Source organism: Miniopterus natalensis, chromosome 1, assembly GCF_054644295.1.
Source record: "Miniopterus natalensis isolate mMinNat1 chromosome 1, mMinNat1.hap1, whole genome shotgun sequence".
Lineage (NCBI taxonomy): Eukaryota > Metazoa > Chordata > Mammalia > Chiroptera > Miniopteridae > Miniopterus > Miniopterus natalensis.
In genome coordinates this window covers 76,031,474-76,058,196 of record NC_142081.1, presented here as the reverse complement: position 1 = coordinate 76,058,196, position 26,723 = coordinate 76,031,474, and the positions used below count along the sequence as shown (strand labels likewise).

The 26,723-nt window shown below is 41.4% G+C and overlaps 1 protein-coding gene across 1 annotated transcript in view; it reads right to left on the bottom strand.

Moving 5' to 3' along the window:
* The window catches only part of AKAP6 (A-kinase anchoring protein 6), a 518,419-nt gene that overhangs the window by 209,717 nt on the left and 281,979 nt on the right, over positions 1–26,723 (bottom strand). The window contains exon 6 of the mRNA XM_016209490.2: positions 14,425–14,547. Coding sequence (XP_016064976.2) covers positions 14,425–14,547 — 123 coding nt within the window. The remainder of the gene's footprint in view (positions 1–14,424; positions 14,548–26,723) is intronic.

Below are 26,723 nucleotides of genomic sequence, written 5' to 3'. Positions count from 1 at the left end.
CTGGTGCAGGACTGTGTTCTAGAAAATTCTTTCTGGCTGTTGTGTAGCGTTGATTTTAAAAGGGCAGACTGGAGACTGGGAGGCCATTTAGGAGGCTGCTATGGTAATATAGGCCAGATGTTTCTGCATGCTCATATTTTTTTTAATTAAAAAAAGATAGGCTTTTTCTTCTAAATGAATGGAAGAAGGAAAAATGGAGAACATCTTTTGTCTTTTTAAGCTCTTCTCAGTGCGTGAGAACAGCATGTGCCAGAATTTAGCTCTTTGGCTGTTCTGATGATAAATACCAGAGGTTATTAGTCAGGAGTCTCCAAAAGTGAAAGACGTATTGAACTGATGAACTTTTACTCCCACTGTCATTTTAAGGAGATAGTATAGACGCTGATGAATAAGGCACTTGATGACACTTTTTCTTCACACAAAAGATTTTTACTACCCTAAGAAAATGAAAACTTGCTTTTTTTACAAGGGAGGGAGAAGAACATATGTTTAGTCAGGAAAGCAGAGGATTGAAAAGTCACCTGCTACCTGCCTCAGGCCGTCTCTGCCGAGGCTCCACTCTGAGCTGTGCCTGCACCCTCCTGCATTCCCAGGGGTCCCTGGATGGGGAAGAAAGCCATGACCCCCGGTCCCCGTGCAGTGCCTGGCAGTCTCCTTCTCCCCTCCCCAGTGCCATCTGTGGAAAATGGTCAGATGGTACTCAAAATATAAAATATACCTTCCGAATGCCATATGTGCCAAGATTTTTATTAGTAAATGTTTCTTTGTTTACTAAAACTTGATAAGACATATAGCCATTAAAATGAAGACTATAAAAGCACATAAAAAATACATAGAATACATTATAAGCCAAAGATGAAGGTTCACAATTGTATCTATGATAAAATTATAGCTATGTAAATGAATCGTCCCAGCATGTAAAAAAGAAGACTGTAGGGAAATACAGCAAAATGTTAACTTCCCCTGTGTAGGGTAGGACCTGGAGCTAACATGGTCTGGTCTGACGGAACGAGCTCTCAGGGCCTTAGCTTTCTGAAACACGAAGTGAAAACACCACTAACTCCTGGGTTGTTGTCAGAGTTAGAGACAATGACTGTAAAGCAGTGAAGCAATGCCAGCAATGAATTGGCCTCAACAAAAATTATCATGAACTTTTAAATTCATTTTCTCTATTCTCCAAATGTTCTATGTAGTAAATGGTGGTACTATATGGCATTCTTAGGTGACAAGTGCCACTTACTGTGGAGGCTCTCTGAACTCCCCAGTGCAGACACCAGGTTCTCTCTGGCTCTGTGGCACTTCCCAGCCCAGGCCTGCCCGCCGGAGGCACCAACACACAGGAGCTGCTACCTGAGGTTCAGGGAAGAGGGAGCAGGCACCGCGGGCCGAGGGTCAGGGTCTAGCATCTGCTTCAAGTGTGCGCCCCTGGGCGTGTCGGCTAACCTCTCTGTTTCCTTACTACAGTCCAGGCATTTGGACTCAATATTTTCCAGTCCTCGGACACTGTGATTTTATCTTAAGCCAGGCAATTAAGGATGGGTGGCTGGGGAGAATTTTTATTTAATTCTAAACCTGAAAATTTTCAAAGGCGTAGGAATCCCCAAGGCCATCTAACCACTCGCCCACCCCAGGGCAGCCCTGACTCTCAACAAGCCCAGGCAGAGGTGTTCATCCCATTTTTAACTATCTCCAGGTAAGTTTTATCTATCTCCTCATCTTGAGCCCCCATTTCTCCCCTGGAATTTAAGAGTTCTGTGGAAAGCGGTATGAGCTTCCCTCTGGCTCTGATTCTTTGGCCAAGTCATCTCTCAGGTAGGAGCAGGAGTTAGAAACACTGTAAGAAAACACCAACAGAATCCACACCTCCGATCAGCCCCAAGGCCTGCCCATTTGTCTCTCCACCCTCACCCCTCCCTACTGGCTAACCAGGCCGCAGATTCAGGCCCTCCTCCTCACCCCTTGCCAGGATGCCTTGGACAGCCTCCAGTCATGACCCCCTCAAAACTACATTTATTCCCCATTTGTGGCACACCTGTGACGGCGCAGACATTGTCCATGGCTGGCAGAATGGGGTGAACAAGCTAAATACAGTCCCTGACCCCACAGAGCTCACAGTCCAGTGGGTAGGTGGGGAGTGTGCATCTTTATAAACAGGGAGATCTGGCTGATTGCGTCAAGGGGCTAGACATGGTGTAGGATGATGGTGACAAGCGTGGGCTCTGGAGACGGACAACCAGGGTTAAGTCCTGGCTCCTCCGTCACCTGCTGTGCAGCTCTGAGCAACTACTGTATATTCAGTTCCTTCGCCTGTAAAAAGGGGGAGATGCTAGTATCAACTTCAGGGGGTTACTGTGAGGATGAAACGCCTTGATATCTGTAGAACAGAGCCCGGGATAGCCTAATAGCCCAATAAAAACATTTGCTACCCAGAATGGTCTGTCTACAAAACAACTCTGAAAAAGACGCTCCTCTTCTTAAAGCCCTCCCCGGCTTCCCGAGGTTGGAGAATAAGGGCCGCCTCTGGCATGAGCTCCAGGGCCCCTAAGACCCCAGCCAGGGCTGCTCCTCAGGCCCCAGGTCGGCCTGAAAATGTGCACGAGCTGCTTCAAGTTTCTAGCTCATACCAGTCACCTTGCTCTTCCAAGATTCTGTTCTTGCACCTCTGCCTGGAAAGCCGCCTCCCCTCCCCCGGCCCAGCTCTGCTTCATTCTTTTTTTCTTTTTTTAATTCTCACCCGAGGATATGATTTTATTGATTTTGAGAGAGAGAAAAATGGAGAGAGAGACAGAGACAGAGAAACATTGATCGGTTGCCTCTCCTATGCTCCTCGAATAGGGATGGAATCTACAACCTAGGTATGTGTCCTGGCCAGGAATTGAACCACCACCTTTTGGTGTACTGAACCATGCTCCAAGCCACTGAGCCACCCGGCCAGGACAGCCCTGCTTCATTCTTTAAAATTCATCTCAGGTGTCAGCCTCTCTAGCAAGTTTTCCCTGACCATCTTCCATGTTCCAAGTCCCCCCTCCTCAGCATCCATAGCACCTGTGCAGAGCTCACATCTCTGCCTACTACACTGTTGTGTAACTATTGATGATGTGTCTGAATCCCCTCCATGGGTTCCTTGAGAGTAGAGCTAATCACTCATTTTCGTATTCTTAGTGCCTAGGACAGTGCCTGGTGCCCAACAAACACCTAACAAACATTCAGAGAGCAAATGAACAGAGATTCATTCCAAAAACCTTCCAGGGAGCTTTCAAACTGCCCACAGAATTTTGGGAAATATTGGTGCAATCGTGCTTCACTTGGAGGTGGTTGATAAATGTCCCCAAATTTTACTCAGTGAACACCATGTAAATGAGCTGTCATGTTCCTTCACTTACAAAATTACTTGCCAATTACACTTAGATGATCCTGGTGTAATTGCCATGATCTGGCTGAGATAGCCCAAATCATCAATTTAACTTTACTCTCTCATCATATGGTACTTACCACATAATTAAATAAATGGTCGGCCACCATCACAACTTTGTATCTCCCCAACAAAATAAAGTGGCTACATTTGTCACTGATTTATCAATTATGACAATATGCAACACACCTCCAGGTTTAATATCAGAAGCTTAAAAAAATCTAAAAGTACTATATACTCTTCAGAAAGGTTCCAAGTTTACGATAAAAACATAAGCATAAGCCCTGGCCTGTGGGCTCAGTTGGCTGAGTGTCATCGGTGCACCAAAAGGTCACCAGTTCAATTTCCAGTCAGGGCGCATACCCAGGTTCCATCTCTGGTCGGGGTGCGTACTGGAGGCAACCAATTGATGTTTCTCTCTCACACCCATGTTTCTCTCTCTCTCTGAAATCAATAAAAACATGTTTTTAAAAAGAGAGAAGCATTATAAAAATTTTATTTTCATTGAAAAAAAAGGCACTAAGATAAAAAGACAAAAATCCTCATTTTTCCTAAGGAGACTTTCTTTCTGAAACCTCACATAATAAAAACATTTCCGAGCATTTGAAATATGAATTTAGCTCTTTCAAAAAATCATAATTTCTTTCAAACAAACAGTTGAGCATTTTTGCATGGAAGGTAAATGTAGTTTCCTAACGTTGACTTTGTTAATATTTTATGCAATAATTAAATAGATGGGAGAGATCCTGAATGATAATGGTGCCCCTTAGTGAGCAAATTTCCATTTGTTTTTCTGAATGCTGCCCCCACACCTGACACAGGTAATCACATTGACTTCCCAGCACGGCCACATCAGGCCCAATGATTCTCAAACAGAGGTTCTGTCTAAAGGGACCATTTGACTTCCAGAACACAGCGCTCTGACGCCCTGATCGAAAAGGAGGTCAATGCTGGCCCAAATCTCTCTGTACCCCCTGTGGTGGAATAATTGATGTGCAACAGCCCCTACAGAGGTGGAGTCACCAAGGTGATGGATGAATACAAGTATATTATTCACACATACATCTGCTAATATACAGGTCCCAGTGCATAAACCAGGACTTAAGAATATTATGTGGATTTAGGACAATCCCTGAAGGACTCCAGTTCCATTAAAATTTGTTTGGCAGCCTGGGGCAGATCTATTCCAACTCCCACATGCTTCATGCATTTGAAAGGAGAAACCAAACTGCTTTATAAATAAATTTAATAAATTTTCTAATGTCAAGTCATTAACATCCTGTCTAGTCATATAGTCTTCAGGTTTGAAATGGTAATGTTAACCTGTGGAATTTTTTTAACCTTTCTAATACCTGAGTTCGCATTTTTACTTTCCTTGTGTTCTCCGCCATAGGGGATGAATTACATCCTGACAACAGAAGGAAGCATTCCTTCTTCCTCCTTTATAGATGTTTTTCTTGTTACAAATATACCATGCAATACCCAGAACGCTCTGTGACCAGAGTCCATTTTGGTTTGAAAATAACAGAGGAAATAATTTAACTTGCAGACATTCTCAATTATTGTTTGATGATTTATGATATTAGTTATAATTTCCTGTCTGTAATAGTTGCAACACTGCTTTTACAAATGCTCATTCATTCATTTAGCAGATATCTTTAGTAACTATTGTGTATGAACAAGGTGGGTATCAGACAAGACACCAAAGAGACACAAGCTGCCCCTCAAGTAGGTGACAGTTACAGGTGAGTCGTTCAGAGAAGGGGTGAGTGGGGAGAAATTCAACATCTCTAGGATCACCTGAGCTTCTCATACCACGTGTTGTCAGGTTTCTAAGGAAGATGTGTGCAACTCCCCTCAAGTGAACAAAGCATCCTCACATATAATGTGTTTCTTTGATCTTTACAATAACCTTCAGTAGATATGACAGGCATTTTTCTGGCTAATGTAAAGATCTGTTTCAGGCCTGAAACTTTTACCTTAATATCATTTATACCAAATGAATTGTTTCAAGATTCCAAAATTCCATGTAAAGCTGTAGATAAGTGGGATCTGCAGTGGAGTTTGCACAGGGAATGAGGTGGTAGGTGACAGCCCTGGCTTGTGTGAGTCAGGTCATGCACAGGCTCCTGTCCATACAGTGTGCTTTTTGCCTGTGCTGGACCCTCAGAGTGCAAGGCCAGTCCGCAAACTCTCTCTTCAGTGCTTAGCATAGCCCCGCCCTAATGGAAGTATTTAATAAATGCAGTGTTTCCCTGGCATTCTAATTTAAAGCATTCATTACATCCTTTAAAAAATACTAAATAAAGTGATAAGTTAGTACAAAGTAATAAATTAGCACCAACAATTTTCAAAACAATCAGAACTGCTGAATATTATGGCCCAATAATAAACTGAATCAGACAAAAAGCATATTCCCAAGTGCTTTGAATAGTGCAGGGATCCTTTTTTTTTCTTTCAGTATATCTTTATTGATTTCAGAGAGAGGAAGGGAGAGGGAGAGAGATAGAAACGTCAATGATGAGAGAGTCATTGATCGGCTGCCTCCTGCACGTCCCTGACTGGGGATCGAGCCTGCATCCCGGTATGTGCCCTGACCAGGAATAGAACCAAGATCTCCTGGATCCTAGGTCAGTGCTCAACTGCTGAGCCACACCTGGTCAGGCAGGATCCTTTTTAACTGAAAGGGGAAGACAACACTGTTTGCCTCATAGAGACACAGAAGTAGAATCATTTGAGTAAACAAATGTGGCCTAGGACTTTCACATGTCCAAAAGGAACCTTCCATCCCCACACATCCACCTCAAAATGCCTGCGAGCTATAAATTCCCAACAGACCTTTCCATCCTCAGGTCTCCAAAGGAAGGAACTCCAGGCTAGGGGCTGAGCATCGTAAATCCCCCAGAGAAAAGTAATGCTCCCTACTAAACTCTCAGAGACTCTAATTAAACCAATGGAAATTAAGGGGGACAAGCAAGTGCAACTTCACAGCTCCAAGGAGGCCCCAGCCCTGCTTAGTGAGGCCGAGGGAGGTGACAGACAAACACACAGCTCAGGCTTTTGAAGTCTGGCGACTGCCTCCCTTAGCAGAGTGGTACAGCCACACGGCCGCTGGTCTTGTGAAGCTCAACCTGCTTGGGCCAGGCCTGGGTATCATCTCAGCAGCGAAAGGTGGGCAGGAAGAGGTGGGCACCAGGAAATGGGGAAAAGAAAACCCGTTTTAACTTCAAAAGATGAAAGCTGGAGCAGAGGTGGCGATAGAAAGGCAAGCGAAAGGAAAACAACAACTGAATGTATTTGAGGAACTCTACGTGTATGGCTAAATACTGTGAGAAATATATATATATTTTAAGATACAAATGAAAGCTATTTTCATAAAAAATATGATATAACATGAACATCTAAACATAGATGATAAATGCATGAAAATATCTGTCCTGAGATTTTGTTAATCAGATGCATTATTAGTTTAATCCAATCTGCTTTTGTAAGTACTTAGGGTGATGACACAATCAGGAAAATTTTTCAAACCCTTCAGGGGTACCCAGGTTCTCAGCACTGCCTGTGGGATTTTGGTGCTTCTCCGCCACCTTATGGTAGTCACCTCAAATTGCAGGTACCAGTCCTAACATGAAGAACAAAGTTCTGGAAGGCGGGCTTTAAAAGCTACCGCTATAAACACAAACACAAACCCTGTACACACACAAACATGGACCCTAAATCGCTTTTTAGGACCTATCACAAAGGCTGTCCCTGGAGTATCACAGACTCTCATTACATGCAAGCCTTGAGTTGCTGCTGTAGACAACCAATGGGACCAAGAAAAGACAGTCAGTTAGCGTTAAAACAACCTGGATGTTCATCATAGTATTATTTGCAAAAACATAAATAAGGAGGCAGCTTAAATAGCCATCATCATGGGAATGATTAAATAAACATTAGCACATCCACACAATAAAATATTAAGAAGCTGCAAATGTGCAGTAGATATTCATGTACTAACAGAAGGATATCTTAGATATGTTTAGATGCAAAAAAAAGTCACTGAAAAGTATAGATGATATGAATCAAAAATCATTAAACTGTATGCACTTTTACACAAAAAGGTCCAAAAGGATATAAAACAAACCATTTATGTTGGTTACCCAAGGGAGGGTACTCTTTTCACTTTGAATTTTATGCCCTTTTATACAGTTTGAATTTTTTTCAGTGAGTATAATTTAATGTTTTTCTTTAACTAGAGTCCCATAATTGCCACAGTTGTGTGAAAGACAAAGTCTGCTCTGCCTTCAGCACAAGCCCCCGATGGTCACTAAGCTCTTGTAATATCTGCTCCCTCTTTTCAATGTAAATACAGTGTAACTTTCCCATTCCCTGTTTTCACACCCCCCTAGCATGGCCCTGGAGCTCTGGTCCACTCCACACACAGTCAGAGAAGCTCTCAGCCAAGTTCTATACCCTTCCATACATCAAGCCTTGGTCAGATCTGTCAGCTATGGGGCAGCAGGTCTTCCTGTGCTATTCTCAAGGACGTCAGTAGCCTTGGGGGCAACCAGGGAAGGGGAAGCAGAAATTGGTAGTGAGATTTCTGACTAGACAAGAGAATGCATCAAAAAGAGGACTGTGGACATGTCTCTCCAATCTGTCCCTCTCTCTCTAATCCAGGGGTGGGGAACCTTTTTTCTGCCAAGGGCCATTTGGATATTTATAACATCATTCGAGGGCCATACAAAACGGTCAACTTAAAAAGCAGCCTGCTATATTTGGTCAAACATTTAATGAACTGACCCCTAATGCAATGGCTGGAACTGCTTCTCTTTGGTGAGGCCTTGGCAGGGCCAGGCCAAGTGATTTCTCGTATACGTACCATTTCCTCTACTCTCTTCTTATCTACCTCACAGCTACCCCTGGCCCACATCCTCTCCATTTCTCTCACTGCTCAGATATCATTTAATCCACTCATTCAGCAATAGCCTCCCTGGCTTGTTCCACCCATGACAAGTAAGCAAACTCCCTAGAAAATACTGGTCTAGCAGGACTGGAATTAAGGGGAGAGACCTGTTACATGCTTACCAGCCTGGCCTTTGGGTCTGCCTAACCCCAGATTCCTCAAAGGACTGAGATACCCATGTTCTTTTGGAACCAAATCCCCAAAATAGTTTCTTTTAAAAGCATTTTCTACGCATATCACAGACAAGGGACTCATTTCCTTCATATATAAAAAGCTCCCATAAATCCTGAAGCAAAAGGCCAATGATCCAACAGAAAAACAGGCTAAGAACATGTGCAGATGGCTCTCAGAAAAGAAATACAAATGATTCCTAAAAATATGAAGAGGTGCTCAACTCCACTTAAAATGTAAGAAACAAAAGCTAAACCACAATGCAATGCCATCTGTAACTATCAAAGGGACAGATCTCAACCCATGTGATCACATTCTCCAAAAACAGGGGAGTGCAGTCGTGCGCGTTCCCACGCAAGCTGAGTATAAACGTGTGCAATCCCTACCAAGGATAGTCGGGCACTGCGTGAAAATGTGAAATGTGCATAATCTTTCCCCCAGAATCTGCACATGTAAGGTATTTATTCTAAGGATATACTTACGCTATGCAAGACGGTGAACACCCAAGGATATTCACTGAAACACTGTTTATAACTGAAAACAAGGGCAAACGACCTACGTTTTTATCAAGAAGGGCTGGTTACACAAGTCATGGCAACCACTCGAAAGGATGATGCAGCTCTACACTGATTTTGAATTACTGATAATATAAATTAAGGGAACAAAGTACAGTACACATACGCATTTTTTTCAAATACCTGAAATCACCCTGGAAGGGTATAAGGAAACGTGGAACAGTGGCGCCCGAAGGGAGGAGAACCAGTAATCGGGGCGATAAAGGTGGGAGGCTTACTTTTGACTCTACGTTTTTATAGTCCCTTCCCTTCTTTACCGTTAGAATTGTGAGTTATATCCATACATTAGTTAGTCAAAAAATGCATTTAAAGAAACTCACAAGGTACTGCCTGTCCCAGCACACCCTCCCAAAGCCGAACTCTAGCCATGGTCCATTATGCCCTTAGTTATCCTCTCGTGTAAGCCCTGGACCCCACCCCCATGGAGCTGGTGGCTGATTCATGTCACTCCCGTCTCAAAATAAAATCAAACCTTCAATGAGTTCCCATTGCCCCAGAGAAAAGCTCAGTCCAGTAAATAGACAGGCTCCTTTACCACCCAGTCCCAACCTGCAAAACTCCAACTCAGTCTCAGCCACACCAGATGGCTCACTGCACCTCCCTTACTTGCCCATAAAATTTCCTCCCATCTGCTCTCCTTCCCTGTCTATCCAACAGACCACATACGGCCTGTGAGGTGAACATCAAATTACCTCTTTGAGCTTTCCCTACCCTCCAAGAAGAACCAATAAAACTTTTTTCTCCATGATCTGAACAGTACTTTGCTTATCCTACAAGAAGTTTACTGCTCAATCTTGCATTACATTCACCATTTCTGGGTCTATAGATGACTACATTTAATCCATGGTCATCTTCCTTAGGTCTGAAATCCCTGGTATCTCCTCAGGAGCAAAGGGACATGAACTAAAATCTTTAGTGGGAGAAGTTGCTGCTTTACTCATAAGCACTCTAACTCTGAAGACTATAAATCTTCTTAAAGGGAAAAATATCTAAATAGTCTGCCAAGGACTACTTATGATGCTTCTACTCAAACGCAGTTTTTGCTGACTTTTGCCTCTTTAGCCAATAAGAAAGATGGTGAGGGAAACAATTTAAATGTCCAGCAACACGTAAGTGGGTAAATATATTGTGGTATATCTATGCAACGGAATATTACTCAGCAATAAAAATGAGTGAACAGTTAAAACATGCAACAACAAAATAAGTGTGCCAGGTGAAAGAAACTAGAGAACTGCCCCCCAAAAAGAGAGAGTACATATTGTTTGATTCCATTGATGTAAAGTTCCAAAAGCACAAAAACATCTAATAGTAACAGAAAGCAGATCTGACTGCTGAGAGATGGGAGAAAAGCCAGCAGGAAGGAAGGGAAGAATTACAAAGGATCGTGAGGACGCTTTTGGAGGTGATGGACATGTTCATTGTGTTGATGGTGGTGATGGTTTCATGGGCATATATATTTGTCAGTTTGTGGAAACCTGTAAAATGGTGTACTTTAAGTAGACACAATTTATTGTATGTCAAATATACCTCAATACAGCTATTTAAGAAAAGTGGACAGGGTGAGGAAGAAGGGAGTCCATCTAAGAACATATGTATACAGTGCTATTTAAAAGTGGTTTTCAAAGAAGATGAATGTTCAATATGTTCAATATTCACAAAATACCTTTCTAGAATGACATTTTCCTGAAAATGTCATTTTCTAGGAAGATAGGAATTGTATCTCTGAAAGGAGCATCCAGGTTGCAAGCAGATGATTAATTATCAAGGAAAATCATTGATGTATCATCGTAATTTCACAGCGCTTTTTACAGTTAAAATAAAGCTCCTTCACATCTCTCATACAGGTATTGTGAAGCTTTAATTGATTTGTGTTGGTAAAAACCCTTGGTTACCGTCATGGAAAATAATTGAATTAAGTATCCAAATATAAGTGTACAACTTTTGTTATTGTTTTTATATTTGTTTTTCTTTACAATAAACATAGCAGGGTGCCAGCTTTCTTACATTATTAAGCCAGAGGAGATGCTGAACTCAGGGGCTGGCACATCATTTGATTTAATGTAAATTATAGAATCTATAGAGATGTTTAAAGAAACTCATGAAGCTATCTCTGCATGCTAAATAATCTTGCAAGTACCTCTTGCTCACTCATTAAGGAACAGCAATGACTTAGGCAGGGTGAAGTGAGGAATATAAATCTGTAGGCTTAGTTGTATACCGACTTTATGATAAGGTAGGTTTTATTTGTCTTCTTTTGAGTAGAATAACTTAATATTAACTTGGACCACAGTAAGGAAATACAATAAAAAATACTAACCCAGCCAGTATGACTCAGCGACCTAAGAGCCAGGAGATCTGGATTCTATTCCCGGTCAGGGCACATGCCCGGGTTGCGGGCTCGATCCCCAGTAGGGGTGTGAAGGAGGCAGCTGATCAATGACTCTCTCATCATTGATGTTTCTATCTCTCTCTCCCTTTCCCCTTTTCTCTCTGAAATCAACAAAGACATATTTCAAATAAAAAAATTAAAATTAAAAAAACACACCTGACAATATTGACAGAAGACAATGTAGACACTTGTCCTCAGGGACACAGAGTAGTAGCTCTGAGTTTAAAGATGTTTAGGCCATAGGCTGTATCTAGAGTAACAGGCACAGCACACAACATAGCAGTGACTCAGTCACTGTCCTTAGCTATCACTCAGCGGCAATCCACACACAGGAGGTCTTTAGTAACTGACAGCATCATTCATAATTTCAGAAGTGAAATTCGCAATTGTGAGCCAACGTCAGTGAACGGAACTGGAAGCCATACTCCCTGACTATTTGCACAGCAGATGAAGAAGCTGTTCCTATGTTGTCCCTAGTCAAACCAGGACCATCAAACATGCAGATGGAGAAAGCTGGTTCAAGAAAGTGTTGCTTTTTAGGCAAAAACAAGTTTATTCTTTAAGAGATAAACAGTTTAGGAAGGGCTCTCTGCTGTGGATCTAATGGAGAGATCCAGAACAAGGGGATAATGGTTTCCACTTTTTGGATGAGATGTCATTCTGTGGCAAGTAAGGATGTCTGCAAGTTGTTATGGTCAGCTATAAGGAGTCCTGCTATTTATAGGGCTGGAAGACAGTAGTCACAAGCCACGTTTGGAAATTTACATTTAAATGTAAGTTAATTCGAATTGAAAATTCATTTCCTCAGTTGCTCTGGCCAGGTAAGCCATGCGCTCACTAGAGAGATGTGGTTAGTGGCTCCCACCCTGAACAATGCAATATGAAATATCCCATCATCGCAGAAACGTCTAGGGGATAGTGTTGGGCTAGAATGAGGCAGAGGCCAACACAGGCTGCTAAGTAAGGAATCTGTGATCCAGGTTTGAGAAGGGGACACTGGTTATAAAGAGGCCCTGTCACTCAACTCCCACAAAGGAGAGAGACCTCAGTTCACACCTCTTAGCCTGGTGTTCAACGAAGAGTTGAAGCACTCTTTATGTCCCTATGCCCTCGGGGACCTCAAAAACTCAACGTGTGTTTCCCATAAAATATTAAATCAAGAGAAATTAAGACAGCACACTTGATGTGAAATAAAGTTCATATACTCCTGTTTAAACACAGATTACAATTTCTGTCAGAACAATGCCAGTGAAAAGTTGACATTCTAATTAATACAATTTACATTATAAAGCACTGAATATCTTTATCTTGCTATTATGAAATGCCCTCTTTTTAAAAAAGCAATGCTCTACTCAACAAGGAATTGAGTATTGAGGGCAGTGTTTTAAAACCCACATACAAGAAAGGTGTTTAAGGTTACTGGCATTTTTATCTCTTTTTTCTCTTCTTTGCTCAGTCCTTCCCCACCCTCCCCCCAACACCACCACCGCCAACCAGAGCCGTCAGTTTGCTCTCTATCTATGAGTCTGTCTCTATTTTGCCTGTTAGTTCTGTTCATTAAATTCTACATATGAGTGCAGTCATATGGGTACTTGTCTTTCTCTGACTGGCTTATTTCACTTAGCATAATGCTCTCCAAGTCCATCCATGCTGTCTCAAAGGGTAAGATTTTCTTCCTTTTTACGGACGAGTAGTATTCCATGGTGTAAATGTACCACAGCTGTTCTATCTACTCATCTGCTGAAAGATGGGTTACTGGCATCTTTACACACCATCAACCCAGGTCTCTAAAAAGGGTAGCAATACACTCATTCTCTGCCACACAGTTCTGCCATTCTTTACCATCCACAAGACCGTTTGCATGCAGCAATAGGATTTTGAAACATTTTCTTGCAATGATATAAAACACTACAAAACACAAACACCAAAGAACTGAAGCCCTCTCCCCCCTCCCCGTCTCCCTCTCTTTCTCTCATAACACAGGGAGAGGCCTGCAACCCTGTGAACGGTCACACACGGGACTCTCGCGCAACGCTTATTCAATCCACATTCTGAGTGTGTGAGAGGGGCAGAAAATCAAGCCCACAGTTGGGTACCCTAGGATTCGTGTTCACTGCCTTTGTCAATTTTATGCTATCGGTGAAAGGAATAAAGATGAGGTCCTTAAAGCTCGGATTTTCATTTCCTATGACAACGTGCTTTTCCTTCATGCTCTATCACACTCCACCACTTGGTTCCCACCCCTTCGTAATTGATATCGGCCCTTTGAAGCATTCAGGAAAAACCTCGTGAGGTTCATCAGATGTCCCCCAGTCTATAATTCTTGCTTCTAACACATTCAGAAGCACATTCGTCCGAGCGTTTTCCACGTCCCCTCCATGCCTTTCCCTCGGCACAGGGACCAGTGTAATGACAGTTGTATTAATTATATGCCGAAAACCCACAGAGCAGCAAAAATGATGGAGATCATCGTTTTAAATATTTTATTAAAATAACCCAGTGTAGAACAGATAAAGTAGACCCTCTTGATAATGAGAGGTTCATTAATTTTACAAGAATTCTAGAAAGCTTAGAATGGTCATCAAAATAATCTCTTTCATTTATATTTTTTTAAGAAGGGGAAAACCTTCAGTCCTTGCTTTAGAGAATCAGGGTCTAATAAAATTTTCTAAGGTATTTTAAAAATAATTACTTAACCTTTCTGGAAAAAGTTTTGAAAAAATAGCTTGAAGTGTGAAGGATTTAGATGTCATAGTTTTATTTGAAATGCCTATAAGTTTTCAGCTGTGCAGTTTATCCCATTAAAACTTGGTTTCAGTGCCATATAATGACTTCTGATAATAAAACTGATATTCTCCACAAACAAACAAGCAGTGCACAAAAATCCTTCCATTACTAACAGCAAAAGCAACACAATCTCGCCTACCAGGTGTGTCTCCAGGTACAGTTTGAGGCCATCCGTCTCTGCTTTAGGGGGTGTCCAATTCTCAGTGGTTTCCATGGCTTCGTTTAACCATTGAATGAATTCATCCAGCTTGTTTACAAACCCCTTGTGGCAACAAAAAAAGGAAGAAAAAGAGAGAAAAGAACAAGAAAAGTGTGTTAGTTGGTTATTTTTTTAAAGCCAATCTTAAGTATTCCAAACCTCGCTGATAACATTGATACCACTCACTTCCACCCTAGCTCCACACTGTGGAATGAATTCCCCAGGATTCCTGGCACTAAAGTCTATCACAATGCAAAGAAATTGTCCCTGACTCGTTCTCAGTTTTTTCCTAAGAACACTGAGAAATTTGGCTTGGGCTCTAGGATGTCATTGTCAAGGTGACCTCAAACAATCAAAACATTTCTGGTGTCTGACAAGCTCCCTCACCGAAAAACAGGTCAGGTCTGCTAGGAACACTCATTGGTTTGGGGAATAAAAACATTTCTGTAAGGATGGTATTTACTCAGAAGCCTATAGAGTTAAATTGCCTTAACTGAACTAGAAATCTGTTTTTAAGTCACAGAAGTGTTTTAAGGGGCTTGGATGACTTCTAATGACAGCCCAAATGTTTGTGGCTGAGCCTGGGCTCTAAGAAACAGGAAAGAGTAGAAAAGGTGGGACCCATGAACAAATGTAAACATCTGCTCTGGGTGTGTCCCAGACATAAAGAAATACTCATGTCTAGGAAGCACAAATCACAATAATCTTGCAATTTTTCAAATAGTGGTTATAAAAATTTACTGACCATTTAAAAGAACACATCTGTAGAAACAGAAATTATTTTAAAAGCCCAGCTATGAATCTAAGGCAATGAAATGGGGCTGGGCGCCTGCTTTCCATGTCTAGGTAAATAGCACCACCTGGAGGTCAAAAGGAGCAAAGACAGGCTTCAACATTTGTACTCGGAGTTGGCGTGGGATGTGTATTTCCGTATTAAACTTAACCTGTCCTTTCAAACTGGCCTTTTGATTAATTTTGAATAACATTTTTAATGCTTACCAGGATATCCTAAGACTGAAGTGATAATAAGTGAAGATTCATTTTCTTTATCATGCTTTTTAGAAGCTACATTTTGTTACTAAGTTTTCTCCTGGGTAATAGTTTAAGATTCATAACCCTTTAATTCAAGCAATTGATTGGCCTCAAAATAACTATTAAAAAAGAGAAAATGGTATTGAGAAGATTAATAATAGTCAGAAACACATCCCTGTCTATCAAAGGGGGATACAGCAGACCAGACTGTCCCGCCACACTCCAGTGTGTTGTCAGCCCGTTAAGTCTATCATCCCACATGGTGGTGTACCATATATTTTCCCAAGTTCCTAAGTGCTATCCAAAGTTTTTCCTTTTGAAAACATCCCTACTGCGCCAAGTGTCAGAGGACAATCACACCCATCCTTTTGAAAAATCTCTAATTTTCTCATATTGCAACTTGTTCGAAATGCTAGGAATCCATGCCAAGTAATTAGTTTTGCCCTTTCTCATATATTCAGTCTGTTAGAAATGGAGTCCTAATTCTTGATATTCTCATAATTAAATTCTGTGAAAAATTAAGATAGACTTTGCTGACCAAATGGACTTATAGAAATATCATCTGCAATATTTTCCTAAAATCTCTCAAACAAGCAGCATCTGGCCTCAGCATGCCCTGTACCTCTCACTGAGTGGCCCCAGGCCCGGCACTAGCAGCAGCCAGCTTTAGTTCACAGCTTGGCCTGTCCTGGGCATTTCAAAGCCCAGCAAAGGTAGCAGCCATCTGCAGATCACTTTGTAGCTCATGTCAGGTGGCCCCAGACAGAACACAGGCCTGCATCTCCCGGGAGGCCCCAGAGCCAGTGTACCCAGTGGACAGGTTCAAATCATGTCAAACCACCTTCACAAGTGACACACTCAAGGGGCAGGCTCAGGGGGTACCAGCACCCTGCTAAAGTAAGTCCTGCCCTATGGGGTGGGCCCCTGCACAGCTGATCCTCCATGGTGGTCAGAGGTCAGTGGTCACGGCTGATCTGCCTGGGGGTAAATCTCTCCCATTGACATGCCAACAGCAATCAAGACTCAACTACAAAAGGAGGGTGGTGCACTTCGAGTGCCCAGCTTGGGTGATCAGAAAGGCTGAGCCACTGGGCCCTACATAACACCTACCACATTGGGCCACTCTACCAAGCCTACAAGACATAGCAGCTCTACCTAATACATAGAAACAAACACTGGGAGGCTGCCAAAAGGACAAGACAAGGAAACATGTCCCAAATAAAAGAACAGAACAAAACTCCAGAAAAATAACTAAACAAAGTGGATGCAAAGTTCAAAACACTGGTTATAACAATGCTCAGTGAGGCTAGTAAGAACCTCAACAGCACTAAAAAATACCAGTCAGAAATGAAGGCTACACTAACTGCAATGAAGAATGATTTACAGGGAATCAACAGTAGAGTAGATGGAGCCAAGAACCAGATCAGTGATTTGGAATATGAGGAAACAAAAACACCCAATCAGAAGAGCAAAAAGAAAATAGAATTTTTTTAAAAAATGAGGATAGTGTAAGGGACAACTTCAAGAGCACCAACATTCGCATCATGGGACTGCCAGAGAAAAAGAGAGAGCAAGAAATTGAAAAGCTATTTGAAAAAATAATGACAGAAAACTTCCCTAAATTGGTGAAGGAAATAGACTTACAAGTCCAGAAAGTGCAGAGCATCTCAAACAAGATGAATGTAAAGAGGCCCACCCCAAGACACATCATAATTAAAATGCCAAAGGTTAAAGACAAAGAGAGAATCTTAAAAACAGCAAGAGAAAAGCAGTTAGTTACCTACAAGGGAGCTCCCATAAGACTGTCAACTGATTTCTCAACAGAAACTTTGCAGGCCAGAAGGGAGTGGCAAGAAATATTCAAAGTGATGAAGAACATGGAACTACAACCAAGATTGCTCTACCCAGCAAAGCTATCATTTAGAACTGAAGGTCAGATAAAGAGCTTCATAGACAAGAAAAAGCTAAAGGAGTTCATCACCACCAGACCAGCACTACAGGAAATGTTAAAGGGTCTTATTTTAGAAGAAAAGAATATAAAAATATGAACAATAAAATGGCAATAAATACATATCTATGAACAACTGAGTCTACAAACAAAATGAATAAGCAGCCCAGCTGGGCATGACTCAGCAGTTGAGCATCGACCTAGGACCCAGGAGATTGTGGTTCGATTCCCGGTCAGGGCACATGCCTGGGTTACAGGCTCGATCCCCAGTCGGGGGCATGAAGGAGGCAGCAGATCAATGACAACTCTCTCATCATTGATGTTTCTATCTCTCTCTCTCCCTCTCCCTTCCTTTCTCTGAAGTCAGTAAAGATACTTTTTTTTTTTTTTAAATGAATAAGCAGAACTGAAACAGGCTCATAGACACAGGGAATTTTTTGTTGGTTGCCAGATGGGAGGGGGGTTGGGAGGATGAATGAAAAAGGTGAAGGGATTAAGAATTATAAATCAGTTGTTACAGAATAGTCACGGGGATACAAAATATAGCATAGAGAATGTAGTCAATAATATTCTAATAACTAGGCATGGTGCTGGATGGGTGTAGGATTTATTGGGATGATCACTCAGTAAGTTATATAATGTCTAATCACTGGGGTATACACCTGAAACTAATATAAAAATGTATGTCAATTGTAATTTAAAAAAAAAAAAAAGATTTTTAAGTGATAAATGAAATATATTATCTATCATGGTAGAACCTCATCAGGATATCAGAGTCTAGATGGCTGATAATTGTGAGTTGAAAATAGTATTTTATAGTATTTATAGTATTAAGTAGTATTTACTATTGAATTTGGACTTGAGTTGTTATATCTGTATATGTAAATTGGTTTGGAGGAAAACTAAGTCAGTGAGTAAATTATTTTGGAAACAACCCGTTAAATCCAAAAAAGACAAATAGTAAAAGATGGTTTTTGAAATAAAACTATTCATAGCTTCTCTTCCTCCAAAAAACAAGCAAACAAAACAATGTGTGTGTATGTGATTGCATGGGTCCCTCATGATAAAAAATTAGTCTTAGCCAAAGAGTACTGAACAGTGATTCAGATTTCCTAACAGAATCATGATTGCACAGTTAGCTGAAATAAGTGAGATGCAGAGTAAGCAAAAGCCACGGGACCCAGGCAAAACTTTCTGGATGATCTCTCTGCATAGCCTGGCCAGAGAGCAAAACCAAGGCAGTCTGACATGGAGAAAAGGCGCCTTTGAGGCCTCACTCTGCGTTCCCTCTGAATTATACCCCATCCTCACCCATTTTCATTTGTTGCACATTTTCTCAACTCTGTTCTTGCGAGTGCTAAAGAGTTTCATCAATCACAATAAAACCTGAGAAACTCATTCTTAACTTGTAATGAAAAGCTAAGCACTCCTCCTCTTAAGGAGATCTTAGCTTTCCACCTCCTCTCCTGCTTGTATGTGCAGCCACAAGAATATAAACAGAAATCACAAAAGCAAATGAACTGGAGTCCATCTGACTCTTGACACCTTTGTCACCTACCTGCTATTTCTCCACCTCTCCCAGACCCTGACCGTGTGTACCATCACCCACGCTCTTTGTAGTGAACGGGGTGCTGTCTACTATCCCGAATCATGAGACACTGTCCTTAGAAAGACCAAGTAAGTGCCACTCAGTACACCAGGCCACGCAACATGCAGGAGAAGCCACCCGTGGACACACAGCAAGCATCTGATGCTCATTTTCAGAAGCTCTGCTAGTCTTTGTGGTGTGAATGAAAATGAGGCTGACACAAGTAATCACACAGGAAAATGAGGAAAAGTACAAAGTTTCATTTTGTAATACAGATCAAACCCTAGTGCAACGAACATGGGTCACTCACTCATCCATCCTTTTAACAAGTAATTATTAAGTGCCTACTCCATTTAAAACATACTGCTCCACAGAATTGGGAATAAAAAGATAAATACCATGGTAGGTAGCAAAAATCTCTGCAGAACAGAATGCATGTCTAAGCACCGGCCCACTGAATTCAAGTAATTTTAATCGTTTTGGAAAAAAGTTTTACAATCAATGAAGTGTTGGGACACTCAGGATTTTCTTGTGAAATGTATTCGGCCTGTATCAGAATCCTGTCTGCACCCAATCTTGTTCTGTTCGTAGTATTTGACCTACCTGTGTTTGTTTCTCTAATATTCTGGGTTGCCTAGAGACTCAAAGATGACTATAAAATTAGATTTTCCTTGTGACACAAATCAATGCTGCCATCGCACTACATAAAAAGCGCATCTTACGCACATTTAACTCACCGCTAGAGGCCGAATTTCACACCTTTGAAAGGCCACATTTTCGCCTTCATTGTTCAAACTCCTGCTTTGCATCCTGCCTGCTCCATCTCTCCCCTGACATTTCCTACCACTAGTCTCCGGAGGGGCCCTTTCTACCCCTCTTCTATTGCTGTTCTCTGTCTGCCAGAGCACACTGAGGGTGACCTAGTCGACAGGCCCCTGTCCTCGAAGGACACCCTTTTAATTGTTTCCTTCTCGTGGGCCCCTTGTCATACTCATATGTGATACATATTCCGAGAGTCTGTAAATTCTTGATTAGAGCCAGGCCAGGATCCAGCCCCCCCCAAAAAACCCTGGTTATCCAACATGGGAGAAAATGGGACAGCGCTTAGCCTTGTTACCACCAGTTGTCAGGACACTTCCCACTTTCAAATCATTTGCATTTTGAAAGTTCCTTAATAAGGTGCTTTGAGAAAAATCTTACTTTTACAATTTCTAAGGCATCAATCTATTTAAAGAGTAAGCAGCACAGTCAAAGTGCATGCAAATGTATACTTAGAGGTTTGTGAGAAATAATTTGCTAGAGCCCTCAGCTGGTTAGCATACATTTGAAGATTATATTATATTAAATTTACATTTGATAGCTACACTCTCATGGCAGGTTATTTCACTTATTTTCCTGCCTAGCTGTCTCCTACCACAAACCTCGTGTGGATAAATATAAGCTGTGGGTGATTCCTGTTGCCCTCTGGCAACGCGGTCATGTGCAGCAGGAATAAAAGACGAGCCTGCTTGCACCAGACATGGGGCCAGGTAACAATGATACAGTGGGAAATGAGATATGACCTGTGCCTTATGGAGTTGAAAGCCTAGGGGCAGTTTTTTTATAGAACTACGTAATTTTCAGACCAAATTGAAATTAAATACTATTTCTCTAAAAGGGCAAAGGGGACGCATACAGCAGGAAGGAGGTGTGTCGCCACCACAAGTCTGTGAAGTGGTGCTGACTGCGGTCATTTTACAGATAAGGAAACCGAGGGTCCAAGAATGTGAGTGACTGCCTAGTGGCAGAGTTGGGACTTGAACCCGCATCTCACTCCTGGTTCTCTCGTGGCACACACTGAACTCTGGAAACAGCATTCCTACAGACACATTATCGGACCCAGATGAAGGAAAAGCCACATTTCCTCCAGTCCCACAGTCGTGGAGCTGAGGTACAATTCTCTAAGCTCTACTTCCTTCCATTTCACTAATTCCTGCTAATTTTTCTGAAAGGGGATCTGTGATGAGGCTACATGCTTAACGAGAAACATATTCTTAAAGTAAGGGAATGAGGGGAGTAATTTCTTTTTAGGCGAAGTCATGGTAAACTTCATTTCTAATTTACAGGAAATTTAAGCCAAAAATTTAAGGCAGTTACATGCTTGAATGAGCCTATTCTACCAGTGTCTCAATTACAGATGAGTTTGACTCACTTAATCACAGAGACGGCCCTTGGTTCTCAGGAGGTAGGTCAGCCAATGACCTGAACTGCTCATTTATTTTGGTGTTTGCTGTCTGGATGTCTGTGTGTGAATGTGTGGGAATGCACCCCCAAAGGCTTCATATTTATCAGTGGACAGAGCGATGATGTCTGGCCTAGTCTAGATCAAGTCGAGAGCCTTCAGACAGGGACCTGCTGAAGAGCATCGAAAAAGTGAACTATTCCATGCTCCTATGGGAAGGGGGGTGGATGGGTGGGTGGGAAGAGATCAACCAAAAAGCGTATATGCATATGTGCATAACCCATGGACACAGACAATAGTGTGGTGAAGGCCTGGGGGGGCGGGGGAGGGTGCAGGGGGGAAGGGGTCCATGGGGGGAAAAGGAGATATCTATAATACTTTCAATGATAAAGATAAAAAATTTTTAAGTGAAATAGCTCAGCCAGTGTGGCTCAGTGGTTGAGTGTCGGCCTATGAACCAGGAGGTCACAGTTTGATTCCTGATCAGGGCACATGCCTGGGTTGCAGGCTCCATCCCCAGTAAGGGGTGCATAGGATTCTCTCTATTCATTGATGTTTCTATCTCTGTCTCCCTCTCCTTTTCTCTCTCTGAAATCAATAAAAACTTTTTTTTTAAGTGAATTATTTACACCATATTTAAGGCGGGAAAACTGGTCAGCCTCTGCTGCTAAATCTCCTAAACCATTAAAAATGTATTTATTCCTTTCTGAGTATTCCAAAATTAAAGGATTCTGTGAATTATCTCATCTGAACAATTCTAGCTGAAACAGTAAGTAATCTTCACACAGCACTCACACTGTGCCTGGACCTTTCAGTGCATTTTATATACAATAGACCATTTGGGTCTCATAAAGACCCTGTGAGGTAAGTGCTATTGTCACCCCCATTTTGCAGATTATAAGACTGAGACCCAATGTCACAGGACGAGAAGGTGGTGGACTCAGTATCTGAATCTGGAGAGCCTCATTGGCACCACATGAAATCATGAAAGGTCAGTTGGTCCAACAATTTGTTTAAATCCCTGGCAGAGCCCAGCCAGCGTGGCTCAGCAGTTGAGCATCAACCTAGGATCCAGGAGATCGTGGTTCAATTCTCAGTCAGGGAACATGCCCGGGTTGCGGGCTCAATTCCCAGTTGGGGGCATGCAGGAGGCAGCCGATCAATGACTCTCTCATCATTGATGTTTCTGTCTCTCTCTCTCCCTCTCCCTTCCTTTCTCTGAAATCAATAAAGACATATTTTTAAAAAACATAACTACGTTTTCAAAATTGTGAAAAGACTGGCATTCTTTTGGCTGTATGCAAATCAGCTTTTGTATGCTCCTCTCCCAACAAATCATCCCAACCTATTGCTGCCTTTCCAACCCACTTTTTAAGCTTTTCTGTCTTAGCTATCAGGGGGTTGAGGGACAATTCTAAACCTATCGGAGACCTGTCCTTTTACATCCCAGAATACACTGTAATAACCTTCCCTCTGGTTAAAGAGTGCTGTGGGATTATTTATAAGTACATAATTATAAATATAATAATATATGTAAATAAAAATTATAAATAAATAAGTACAAAGGTTGTTGTGTGACAATATTATAAACTAGAAGGTTGCTTGTATTTGTCTGAACAGACATTTATAGCATAAATTCCCTTCATAAAAACTTCCCAAGATGCCAGAGAACTGTGTTAACTAAAATTATTGGGCCAATTAGAGGAGAATTATCTCTAACACAACATGAGAACCATCTGTCAAGGCAGGAGGCCCAGAGTCTCACAGAGAAGAAGGTATAGGAATGTAGGGTGACCATCACAGGTCCCATGGAGGAGAAACGTGATCTTAACTATTGTGGGTCACATAGGAGGATGAAGCTTCATAATGACAACGTGGCTGAAGGTGGGAGGAGGAAACAGGTGGTGGCATTTAATTCCCAAATGCCAGAGTCACCTATAAGTATATAAGGAGTCTGCTATGGCCTAACCCCTCCACTTCCATGTTAGTAATAATACCAACAGTGACAACTACAGGGCCTAACCTTTACTAAATAATAATAACAGGAGCTAACCTTTACTAAATGCTTACTACATGCCAGGTACTATTCTAAGCTCTTTACATATTTAACACATTTATTCAGAACAACAGCTCTATGTGGAAAATACACTTTTAACCTTATTTTGCAGAGAAGGAAACTGGGGCACAGAGAGGTCAAGTCACTTGCTCTAAGATAACATAAGTGATAAGTGGTAAAAGGGACCCTAGGACTTCGGCAGAATGGCTTAAGAGCAGCATGGGAGCCCCCATGCTCCACCACCATCCAGTTCCATAAAAGCCCCTCACCCATTAATACATTTGTCTCAAAAAATCTCTTCCTACCAAATATACCCTTTCCTTTGCCATAGAGTTCCATCTGCTACTTTTCTGAATATTCATATTTTTGGTCTTTAATAAGGTTAGTCTTAGAGTTCTTTCCAGCCTCATTTCCTTTACATAAAAGTGTGTCTAGAGAGAGGAGTGGGCACAATATGATTTTTCATAGGCCCTGCATTCCGTTAAGGAGACTGGTCAATACAGTTGACCCTTGAACAATGTGAGGCTTCGGGGCGGTGACCTCCATGCAGTCAAAAATCCACATATAACTTAAGTTGGTCCTCTGCATCCCCAAAGTCCCAACCACAGATCAAAAATACTGCTTTCAACCCCTAGTGTGTGGAATCTGAAGAGGCAAAACCTAGGGATATGTTTCTATGTTTATAGAAAAAAATCTGCATATAAGTGTACCCACGCCGTTCAAACCTGTACTGTTTGAGGGTCAACTGTAGTCTCTTGAACACAATGGCATTCGTCAATCAACATAGAACCAGAGTTGCAGTGAGGACAGGATAGGAAAAAAGTATTTAATGAAAGTTTATTTTGGAAGAGTACAAATAGTCTTCTCTATGCTATAAAAAATAAGAAAAACAAAACAAAATATTTTTATTAAATCAACTTACCAGCTTTATTTTGATCAGATAAGAAGTAAAAGGAAGGCGATCAGATTGCCAATTGTCCAATTGTGATGTGCACCTTCCCCCTCTCCCTCTCTCTCTCTTTCCTTCTCTTTCCTTCTCTCTCTTCTCTCCTCTCTCTCCCCCTCACACACTCACCTTTCTCAAGCGAGTAGTGCTGTATAGTCTACAGACAGATTCAGAGATATCAGAACACCACCTACAAGGGACACCTTTCCAGTTTGATTACCTTAAAAGCATTAAAAAAGAAAATGAAACTTTCTTTATTCCTAGATAAAGAAGGAAGGCAAATGATAAAGCCGCCGGCTTCCCAAAAAGTGCGGCATGGAACCTCATCGATCTGAAAGGCGGAAAGCACCTGGGCCTCGGATTACAGGCAGCACCTTTCCTGGGCAAAGCTGCTGCTCCATACACACTCCAGGCCGCTGATCTTTCTATGGTGAGATCCACAGCCTCAGACATGGTCTGACATCCTGAGTGACCTTGACGCAGAACCCACTCTCTTGGAATGATTTCCGCCCTGTTATCTGAACGGAGCACAAACAGCAGTGCTGACACGTAATTTCAAGACATCACAATGGCAAATCCGCCAACGTGAATGTTTCCGATCTGCTTCATTTAGCTGACTTTATTTGCTATAAATTCAGGCTAATGCACATCTAATTCTTACTTGGTTACTCATTTGTTCACTGTCACCATTATCTTTGGTCTCCTGGCATCTTACAAACTCCAGCCCAGCTACAAATTCCTCTGGGATGTCTGGTTCTTCTCATTTTACAGAGCTTGGAAGGCAGCATGGATAGTTTCCTACCTCCGGCTCACTGACGTCACAGCCTCACACTCTTACCAAAAGGATCTTCCAAGAGGAATTCACCCAGAATTCACAGGACAGAAAGCCAAGGAGGTTGAAGTGATATATTCCAGTGAGTATTTTATAGAAAAATGGCTCGTCTCTTCGATATGCCTCACAGTCATGATCTCTCTCCCAAAATTTCAGAACTGGGACCTATCTTAGAGGGCATCCCAATTCAGTTTCTTTATTAATGTTTGTTTTTCAACACTGAGGGTTAGGAGGCTAAGTTTCCAAGGTCATAATGCTAGTTAGAGACAGGCTTAAGATTCTTATTCTACTTCTTTCTACTACTGTTGACACTAATACCCTGGAATCATAGAAAAAGTAACAATAAGGATGCTAATACCCTGGATTCATGGAAAAAGTCACAAAAAGACTAGTATTTACCTAGTCTTTAGATTATACAACAAGCCTTTGCTCTCTGTAATTTCACACAATAATCTGCGTTGGCATGACAAACATAACATTCCATTTAAAGACTGGAAGATTTAAACAGGAACCTTTTAGTGACTTATTTAAGTTTGCATAACTAAAAAATGGGGGGTGGTTGTGAATTGAGCCCAAAGTTCCTGTCTTTGAGTCCTGTACTCTTAAATAAATTACTAACTTCCCTATGTATCTTTGTCCTCAATGGTAAAATGGAGATACAATAAGAGTGTCTGCATCAAAGGGAAATTTTTTTCTTGATAATTAAATGTAACGATGTGTTAGTGAATAAACCTCTTAGCACCTTGCCTAACAAGTTACAAGCAGGCAATAAATGTCAAGGTTTTGTTTTGTTTTCTTAATTGCTATCTTCCCAAAACATCCTACCGCTAAGGCAAAGTCATTACTTTAGGCTTGAGTATAAAGAAGAATTCACTAATGTCCTAAAAATTATTTTAGTTGAATTGAAAACTGCAACACTGAGTTCATTCCTCTTTTGATTTTCATGATAGAAATATTGCTGTCAAACGTTATTAGGTGCTATCATCATCTTGATACAACAAAATGTTATTTAATTGTATGGCCTTTCCATACCAAGAAAGCAACAAACAGCTATTTTCATCTTAGTGTTTAAAACTGCAAACAAAAAACTGCAGCTTCCTTGTGTATTTCAGCTGAAAACCAGATGCAGTGACAAGATACAGCCTCAAGGTGGTGGTAAATCATCATTGATAAAGTCTCAAGGCCCAGCTAAGGCTCTGCAGAAACCAAACTGATGCAGGACATGGTGTATTAACCGGGAAGGCATTTGCTTTTGATCCCTGTGGTTCTTCTCCCTCAACCTTGAGCAATGACCTTGTCATACTGTCTCAACAAATCTTAATTCACAGGTTTTTTTTCTGGTTTGCAACAAATAAATATACACAAAAGATTATCCTTTAAAATAATTGTGTAGCCTTATTTTTTTTAATGTTATGTGGACTTAGAATTCTCAGTTTGGATTTGGCCACAGCGTTTGCATAGAAGATAACATTTACTTGCCCCACCCCCATTCATCTACTATGTATCTTAATTTCATGTCCCTGGAAACCATATATTAAATTCTTTACATCTCCTAGCTCCCAGCTTGAAATCTCAACTGTTTTGACCCCCTTCTTCCACTCTCTGATTTTTAAAAA